Here is a 10000-nt window from a genome sequence, read left to right on the forward strand (position 1 = left end):
ACGTATGTTACAGTGATGGAGAGTTACTCTAAACTCGTATCCATATGTCCTTTTCTCTTTTACATTTATTTATGGCTCAACATCCGAGTTTCAAATTGCACACCTGATGAGCCGTCACGAACCATACGGCGAAACGTACGTCGTGTGAAACAACTTGTTTTGTAGTCAACTAGTCCATCACAATGTCATGCATGAGGAGTACTGTAGGAGCTTGGCTTTCGGCTTGTACAATTCGTTTTCGCAAAGCTTCCCTTTCTTTACTTATCTTTGATATTTATGACCCACCCAAGTTGGGTGGTGTGCTGCTTTGCTGCTTCGAATTGTAGTTAGACCGCTTTGTCAAATATCGTACTGGTCTCGTCATCGTCCAGTAACAATCGACATTCTTTGTTCCGTTGGGACTGTAGCTTTTGCTCGTTTTCGTTGCGCTTGCCTTCCCCTCTTTGGTATTTCCATAACCTTGAACCTTCCAAGTTGGAAGGCTGTCGGTTAGCGCTACGGAGATGTGTTAAAGTTAGGTGTCAGGACGTCGAATGTCTCAGTACTCTGTCAGTTTTGTGCCTAGTTATTGCACTTTCGGACTGTATATAGTATCATGTTACAGTGATGGAGAGTTACTCTAAACTCGTATCCATATGTCCTTTTCTCTTTTACAATTATTATTATTATTATTATTATTATTATTATTACGAAGTAGTGTAAAGTAAAGTACGGTAAAGTAAGTAAAGTCGGCGGAATAGCTCCGGTGTGGGTAGTTTGGAGGCGGTGGAAAAAAACAGTTTCGTAATCAGTATTCGCATGCAACTACGCAAATCCACACAATTCAGTAGACACGTCCTTTCTATCCAACGTTTTCTTTCCCTTCTCTTCAGGATAGTTCAGGGGATGTTGGAAATTTGGAAAAACACATAACTATACGAGGCATGGGCAGCAAAAACCAGGGTTAGGTGATATTTGGCGAAAATGAGTTTTTGATGGCTTTGAACTGTCCACTAAATGAGTGATCTATGGGCCAAATTTTGGAGCTCTGGGCACCTACCAAGATAGTAAAAAAAACGCCCGAAATGATGGGTGAAGGTTGACAAAAATGGTCAGCAAAAAGGCAAAATGGAATGCAGTAACAGTTGACTCTTACGGAGTGGTTGAGAATGATTTAGCATATTTATAGGTCTTGAGGGAAGCACAGAGTACTCTAGTTGATATTATAGTAACATTGTTGCCTGCCTTTGCTGCTATGCTTGAAACCTCAATCCCTGTCATGTGCCGGTATGGTGTGGTATGCAGACTTGTCAGACAGAAAGAAGCCAAGCACCTGATGTTTTACATGGCTGGGAAGAACCTACAAGACTAGATATGCATGCTGGGCCAAGCTAGATACATCCACCAAGCATGCCTTGCTCTCCTGGATCCTACGTACAGGAGCTCGTAGATACATGCATTATACTGTGATAAATTTCATGAGCACTGCAAGCGTGCATGTTTATATATTGCAACAATTTTATTCACAAAATATCTTGTATCAAGGAAGGTTTAGTTCATTCAGGGCTGTCTCACGTATCTCACCAACTTATCCAGCTGCGAATAGTCGCCACGGAGTACTGAATCTCGTTCGGCACTCTCAGCGCTGCTGTCCGCGTTGCCACCTCGTGTCACGGAGCTCTCAAACTCAGCGTCTCCGCTGCCTCCGCTGATGGCTTGTCATCTGAGTGAAACCTCTTCACTTTCACCTGATTCTTCTTGCGGGGGACTATCACAGGCAGCGGAGTATCTCTGGAGATCCATGATCCAGTTGCCAAATATTATAGTCGCTCTTGCTCCATCAAGAATTTGTGACGGGATCGTTCCGCCAAGAAATTATTTGTTTCGCTCTCTTTTGAGCGCATGATTTGCAGATGCTACCCAGAGCGCAAACGCCTCCGTGGTGGCTGAAAACACCTATCAGGATGTCCCAAGTGCTTGGCGGACAAAATAATAGTAAAGCCACCAAGAGGAAGGCAATTTCAAAGCGATAGTGCAAGAAGTCTTTTCGCTTTGAACGCGGTGACTAAAAACGACATCGGTTCGGTTTTTCGCAAATATTGGCATTTTTCTGCCGATGCCTCATATAGAAAAATAGAGAAAAAGTCAACACTTCAACATAGGCGATAAAATGGCTAAAGTTGTAGACAAACACGATGAACACATCAAGGAACACTTGTCACACTTTCACGAGGTGTGACACCAAACAACTGCAACGATAACACAGTCTCCTTCTGTACACATAGTTCTGGATCTAGTTTACGAATATACAGAGCTTCTCAAACGAAAACGACCATGAATTCAAAGGACATTGGAGGTGTCAACAAGCCCAACGGAAGAGAACAAAGGCAAACGTAGAAGGTGACAGAGCTAAATGATTGGAAATCGTCCATCAAGCGTCATTTGTCTGGAAGTGCTAATTGTCGTGAGTTGTATAGTGATGATATCTTTTCGGTTTTAACTCGTGGAAGGTGTAAGTTACATCTTGCTGTGTTAGAAGCTCTGTATATTCATAAACTAGATCCAGAACTATGTGTACAGAAGGAGAATGTGTTGAATTGTTGAATTCTTTATTCTCACGATGGCACCATCGCCAATAAGAGATAAATTGATGAGGTGAGATTGTGGGTTAAACAGTTGGAAAGTGATTTACATCACTTTGAACTTTACAAGTATGGGAGAGGGTGAGCGCTGCAGGAGCAGATTGAGTTAATCAGCAGTGAGCAGATTTCTTGTGTTATCGTTGCAGTTGTTTGGTGTCACCAATTTTCCACATTCGGCAAGGTTTTGTCGCTAAAATTTGGGAGTTACAGCTAGAGTGCAGAGAGTTGCACGACAGTGGCGTGAGAAAAGGGCACTTACGTTTGCGCAGGAGCTGATACTTAAAGAGAACAATAATGTTGTCATCAACGTCATTGAGGTACCTGTCGAGTTGCGCTGGTGAATTAGCAGTAGTAAATGCACACGCAAGCGTAATGTTAACGTGCTCCTCGAGGAACTCAGGAATATCAAGCGCAGTGGTCCAGAAAGTCTCAAAACGTATCCGGAGAGAGCCGGTGCCGTTGAAGTCGTCGAGCACCTCCTTCGTGTTATGATTGTACCATGTGTGGGTGAAAACGCCATAGTGTTCACAACCGATCGGAAGTGTTCCAGGCTCACCGAGGGCCAGGGAATAGGTATTAACTGCGCAAGAAACAGAAGAACAGCAACAGCGTGACTGAATTGAAGGCATCATTCATCTTTGTTTTTGCCTGGCTAGCCTTCAATTCAGTCACGATATTCCACTGATGATAGTGACATGAAAATTGATTACGGAAAACATTTGACTTCGTTGATGCATGGTGATGACGGCAGAGTCAGTTCTTTTTATTCCCGTAGCTATGCAAAAGACGTTACTTCAGTAACGTCTGGCGCCAGCCAGGGTCCAAACAGCTTTAGTTTCGTTTCTTTGTTTGTGCCGTCGGCATGCCTGGCGCTATCCCGTACCTGTCCCGTACCGTACCATCAAAGACTGCTGGCCACAATATACAAACAGGGCTTTCAAATGCAAGATCATAATGTGAAGCAACTTGGAAGAATGAGTATGAGTGCGAAGTGTGCCGGGGGAATGCATGCAGGGCGATAGTGCGGGTTCGAATCCCAGGTTATGTCTTGAAAGAAAATATGAGAAATGAAACATTATAAACAACCCTGTGTGTTTTTTTGCCTAGGTCATCAAAGTGGTAGACGGTGTCGTATAACCCTCGAAAGTGGTACTTTGTAATGCCCTTGACGGCCTTGAAGAAGTTAGCTAGGAAACAACTCCAATCCAGCCAATCCCAGCATAGGCGAACAGCAATATTCGCATCACATGAAGAATCAATAGCAAGCACAGCATCTGCCATTGAATCTACCTCAGAGTTTCTGAAGTTTTGCTTAAGCCTGCCAAACTTAGCATCAACACTGCAGCGGGTGTGTCCTACACGCATAAAAGATAAAGTTGTTTCATCTGACAAACCATGCATCACACGCAAGCACAAGTATGCCATCACTGCACGGTTCTTATTCTGACCAGCGCAGTTGTTAGCATGCATGCAGGCCTTGTGCAGTTAGGCTGCTTGTTCCTAGGCCAATTACAAATGTGGTGTATGCACACCACAGACCCAGTAAGGCATACTGTGTAGTGTGCATCTTGATTACACGTAGGTCGCGCCTTGCAGGCTGCGCAGCCGTAGTGTAGGTTCATGTTATTTTATTTGTGATCTTTGGTATTCTTTGATTTCATGTTTTTGTTGTAAGTCAGTTCGATACCAAGTAAACTCAAGTCCGGTTGTGTTGTCGTTTGCTCATGTTTTGCCCTCGGGTAGAAACATAACATTGGCGACGAAGTGGTTCTTGTAGAACCTGTAGAAGAATGGCGACGCTCATTGGTTCCCTCGAACCGTTCAATGTCTCTTCGGGAGAGTGGGCCTCGTACTCGTCTCGTCTTGACCACTACCTCACGGCGAATAAAATTGTAGACGACGACTTGAAAAAGGCCACGATGCTTACTGTCATCGGTGGTCCAGCTTTCGATTTGCTGAGGGATTTGTTGGCTCCTGACGAGCCGGACAGCAAGTTGTACGAAGAACTGAAAAATGTTCTCTTAGATCATCTGGCTCCCAAGCCGCTCGTAATTGGTGAGAGGTACCATTTTTTACCAGCGTGATCAACGGCAAGGAGAATCAATTGTCAGTTACGTGGCCGAACGCAGGCGTTTGGCTCGGACTTGTGAGTTCAAGGCTCATCTGCCTGAAGCTCTCCAGGACCGGTTTGTCTGTGGACTACGTAGTGCTAGTGTTCGCAGAAAAGTATTAGCCACGGACAGTCTGACATTTGACAAAGCTGTCTCTGTCGCGAAAGCGCAGGAGCTCGCAGCAAAGGACGCAGTTGAAGTGTCTGCAGAGTCCCACGCTGTGGCAGAGGGTACCAGTGTACACAAAGTGACCATGTCGGAGAGTCGATTGGAGTGACTGGGCCACACCAGTTGTGCCCGTTCCGAAACCTAATGGTACCGTTCGACTATGCGGTGACTTCATGGTCACCGTCAACCCGCAGTTGCGAGTGGACCAACACCCGCTCCCACTCATCGACGACATATTCGCTTCATTGTCGGGTGGTCAGAGATCCACGAAGCTCGATTTGAAAGCAGCATATACTCAGATGGAGGTTGCAGAAGAGTCACGCCCAATGCTAACGCTGAACACGCACTTGGGACTGTACCGACTCAATCGACTAGCGTATGGCATCGCATCAGCACCAGCTTTGTGGCAGCGTGCCATGGACCAGCTGCTGGGAGACCTGTCACCAGTTGAATGCACCATCGATGATGTGATTCTGACTGGAGAGGATGACGACCAGCATCTGCAGACCCTGGAAGCTGTCCTCAAACGCCTGGCTGATGCTGGACTCCGGGTGAACCCCAGCAAGTGTGAGTTTTTTCAAGGAGCAAGTTCAGTATTGTGGACACACTATCAGCGCCCAAGGTCTACACCAGTTGCCATCCAAAATTGATGCCGTGGGCGAAGCATTGCCACCTAAGAACGTCTCTGAAGTCAGAAGCTTCATTGGTCCGGTGACGTATTATCAGCGGTTCTTGCCGGATATGGCAACGGTCCTCAGCCCGATCACAGCATTGTTACAGAAGAATCAGCCGTTCCAGTGGACCGCGGAATGCCAAGATGCCTTTGTGAGAATCAAACAACTCGTGGCTTCTGACCAAGTGGTCATGCACTACAATGCAAGTCTTCCACTTCGTCTTGCAACCGATGCATCGCCATATGGGTTGGGTGCAGTATTGTCACATGTGTTGCCTGACGGTGGGGAACGAGCTGTTGCATTTGCGTCCAGGAAGCTATCAGCCACAGAACAGCGGTACTCGCAGATCGACAAGGAAGCATTGGGCATTGTCTGGGGAGTCAAGAAATTCCACAACTATGTCTATGGTCGGCATTTCGAGCTGCTGACAGATCATCAGCCACTGGTATCAATTTTCAGCCCTTCGAAAGGATTGCCGGTAATGACTGCGGCCCGGCTACAGCGCTACGCTATGTTTCTTGCAGGACATCAGTATACGATTCTCTATCGGCGGACTCAGGATCACTGCAAAGCAGATGGCTTATCCCGTATCCCGGTCGGCGCACCGACTCGTGACGCTGGTGACGACGCGGTCGAGGTTTTCTACACGTCGCTCACAGATCCACTGCCAGTCACAGCCAGACAGATTCGTGATAGTACACGTCGAGACCCTCTGTTGTCCGAAGTGCTACGATATGTGGAGACTGGCTGGCCAGCAGCCTGTCCGAAGCCCAGTTTGCAACCATACTTTAATCGACGCAACGAGCTCAGTCTAAGTATGGAATGTCTCTTGTGGGGCAATCGTGTCGTTGTGCCATCAGCCCATCATGCGGAGATTCTAGCAGAGTTGCACAGCGGACATCCCGGCATTGTTCGCATGAAAAGTCTCGCCCGCAGCCACATATGGTGGCCCCAGATTGACACTGCTCTGGAGCAGACGGTCAAAGCCTGTCTTGGCTATCAGCAAGCGCAACATCTCCCGCAGAAGGCCCGTCTGCACCCATGGGTGTGGCCCAGTAGACCATGGGAGCGCATCCACTTAGACTTCCTTGGCCCACTAAGAGGACACATGTGGCTGGTCATTGTAGATGGACACTAGAAGTGGCCGGAAGTCTTGCCATTTCGATCCACCACAGCTCAGGCAACGGTCACGACTCTACGCACCGTATTTGCTCGCTACGCTGTCCCGAGGAGTTGGTCAGCGACAATGGGCCCCAGTTTGTCGCCGCAGACTTTGAAGGGTTCCTGCGCGCGAATGGTATCCGACACCGCACGTCAGCACCATACCACCCTGCCACCAACGGGCTGGCAGAACGGTTTGTCCAGTCCTTCAAACGTGCCATGAAGGCGTTCCCCGATGCGATGCCTTGTCAGGAAGCAGCGGACAAGTTCTTGATCTCCTATCGCAACACAGTCCACCCAACTACCGGCGAAACACCTTCCAACCTATTAATGGGCCGACGTTTGCGCACACGGCTAGATCTCCTACGCCCGGATGTACGGACCCGGGTGGCAGCACAGCAAAGAGCACAACAGAAATCTTCACCCTCACGCGAACGTTTCAGCTGGGAGAGTCAGTGCTCGTTCAAGATTATCGGAAACCGAACAAGCCAAGTTGGATTCCTGCTACGGTATCTGAGTGTTATGGTACAAGGTCGTACGTAGTGGTGACCGCAGACGGTGGTAGCTGGCGGCGCCATATTGACCAGATTCGACCTGGACATCCCACGTTCACGACTGTGCCGGGGAGAGAGGAGGAGTCGGAAACTGTATTACGACCGGAGCATCCAGTAGAAACGGCACCAGCAACTGTTGCAACCGGTGTTGAGTTAGCAGTATCCACCGAGACAGAAGCTGAAGCAGAAGTCACACCTACTGTGGTGTCATCACCAACGCCGGCCCAACACGCAGTATGTTACACTCACATTCCGGGCACCAGTTCCCTCCTGTACACGGCTTGACCCACTCGCAAGTGAGCCCAAGATGTACTGTTTGCACTGCCTGCTGCCCATGTTAGCCACGTTGTGCATGAGGACACTCAAATCATCAATTCGAGGTAATAGCAGAGCCCGGTGTTAGGTTTTACACTTGCAGTCAATGCTGGCATTGTCATGGATTTCTGAAGCGATGTGCGCTCTGGACAAATCGTCAGCCGACTCAACTCGCAAGGCCACGTCGACGCCGGTCGCTGCCCGGTCATCATCAGAGTAGAACTCCTCATCACTCCAGTTACTGGGACTGCCAGCATCAATTCGTTTACGTTCTGCGGATGTGTCGTCCTCAGATGACTCGTTGCTGTAGCGTTGTTGCTACAGTCAATTCACACACGTCCGGGCATGTCCGGACAGATTTCAAAACGGAAGGACATTTGTCCGAGCTAAATGAAATCCTTAAGCTATGCCCTGTACAGTAGTACTGTGCGAAGCTAGTGTGCTGGTTGGTGCGCGTGTAAGCACACACTAGGGAAAATCAGCACCATGAAAGATAACAGTTAGCCCAAAACGAAAAAAATAGGCTTGTTTCGGGTCAGCAACTCTTCAAAAAGGAGACTCGGTCGGCCGGAATGAAACTTTTTTTGGATATTTTTTATCTTATCAATCGTTGTGGTATTGATCAACAAGATCACCTACACACCTACATATACATGTATGGAATCGAGCAAAAGTGTGAGATCGCCTAATCACAGCCCGCCGCGAGCTTTGATATGCCATCAAAGCCCGCTGTCAGGGGCAACCTGTAAAAGAAAATCATCAAAGCCCGCTGCTATTGGCAACTGTACGACAAAACCATCAAAGCCCTGATCATGCCCAGTCTCAGTCTTTTCAAGGTGGTCGGGCTATAGGAACAAGAAACCGATAGGGGTGGTGGTCGGGGCTGCGGCGGCTCTCAACATGTGGAGTTTGAAATCTAGCTCCAGCACCTCAGAACTCGCAGCAGTATGCAGCGTGAGCAAGGTGTGTATGGTCGAAGGAAAAATACTTCAGCCACGTCTGGCTCTTGTCACTATTGTTGTAGTCTTGAGAAATTTCTCATTGAACAGGTTTATCGTCCACTCAAATGACTTTCCCTTTCCTGTAATCTCTGTGTGAAACTTACAAACGGGACGAACACGACGTGCATGACTTCAAGCTGCTCTGAAATCCCAAACGAAAGCCGACATTATCCACACTCGAGAGATCACCCAAAGAATAAAGCAATTGAAAATCAAAAAAATATTGCTGGGGATCGTCTGAAGCAAATTCAAGCGAGGTACAATCGGGCCTGATGACTGATCAAAGCCCTCGGGCTGGTCCCTTGGGCTTTGATCAGCCATCAAGCCCTCTGCACCTCGCTTGATTATCTACATCTAGGGCCTGCTAGGTGCAATGCGATTGGTCATCTTCGCGTCTACAGTCCCGTGACATGACAGAAACATGTATCATGATATACAGTGTAGGTATGGCTAGTGTAGGCATGGCTAGTGTAGGTATGGCTAGTGTAGGTATGGCTAGTGTAGGTATGGCTAGTGTAGGTATGGCTAGTGTAGGCATGGCTAGTGTAGGTATGGCTAGTGTAGGTATGGCTAGTGTAGGTATGGCTAGTGTAGGTATGGCTAGTGTAGGTATGGCTAGTGTAGGTATGGCTCAATGTCACAGTTCACTGACTGCTCTTGTACAGCAGTAGTCCTGTCGTCCTAGATCCTGAGGAATCAAGCAACACGTTCGAGTGCTTGCAGCTCCGTTATGCTAGCTCGTATCTACCCCCAAGTTTTTCGAGCGCGCAGAGAATCTCTGCTACCGCGTAGGTAGTTTGATTATTGAATTCGGTCAAGATTTGACTGAGTTCCGACTCGTTGAGTGCACTTGCACACATGGCACATAAGTACTGTTCGTATACATTTGGGACCAAAAAAAGTTTCAGAATTTGGGGAAAATGGCCCGGCCGGCTGACCCGAAACAAGATCATTACTTGTTTTAGCCATAGGATGTGTAGACAGCGCTGATTGCCCAGGTGAAAAGGGGTGCTTCAGGTGATAGCTGCCCCTGAGTAATCTTTCAGCCAGTATTTGCTTGCATGTCGGAACTTGGAGACCATCTCACTTCTCTTGTTGAGGACGTAGTCACTGTCGCTCAGCGCTGTCCAGGTCTTCTCCGCTGTGCATAGAGGGCACCTCTTTGATAGGTTGTTGTAAACCCTGGATCTTTCGCTTAGCGACAGAAACTACGCCCTCAACCAGAGATATACCGGTATTTTTTTATCCACTGATTCGAGGGAAAGAGGACACAAACGGGAAGAGTCTGAAGAAAAATATTATATTTCTACTTACATTTCTGAGTTACTACGTACTCCTTGATAACACTGTACTCTCTTGCGCAATAACTGACACTGCCATTCGGCGTAAACAAGT

The 10000-nt window shown here is 47.8% G+C and overlaps 1 protein-coding gene across 1 annotated transcript in view; it reads right to left on the reverse strand.

The window, feature by feature from the left end:
- LOC135826642 (fibrillin-1-like) overlaps nucleotides 1-10000 on the reverse strand; it is a gene marked incomplete at its 3' end in the record, with an annotated part of 61480 nt that overhangs the window by 24996 nt on the left and 26484 nt on the right. Inside the window, exons 6-7 of the mRNA XM_065339244.1 lie at nucleotides 9920-10000; nucleotides 2881-3201 (exon numbers count right to left, since the gene is read on the reverse strand). The exon at nucleotides 9920-10000 is cut by the window's right edge and continues 345 nt beyond it. Of these exons, the coding sequence (XP_065195316.1) occupies nucleotides 2881-3201; nucleotides 9920-10000 (402 nt within the window). The remainder of the gene's footprint in view (nucleotides 1-2880; nucleotides 3202-9919) is intronic.

The sequence above is a fragment of the Sycon ciliatum genome, chromosome 10 (genome assembly GCF_964019385.1).
Source record: "Sycon ciliatum chromosome 10, ocSycCili1.1, whole genome shotgun sequence".
NCBI lineage: Eukaryota > Metazoa > Porifera > Calcarea > Leucosolenida > Sycettidae > Sycon > Sycon ciliatum.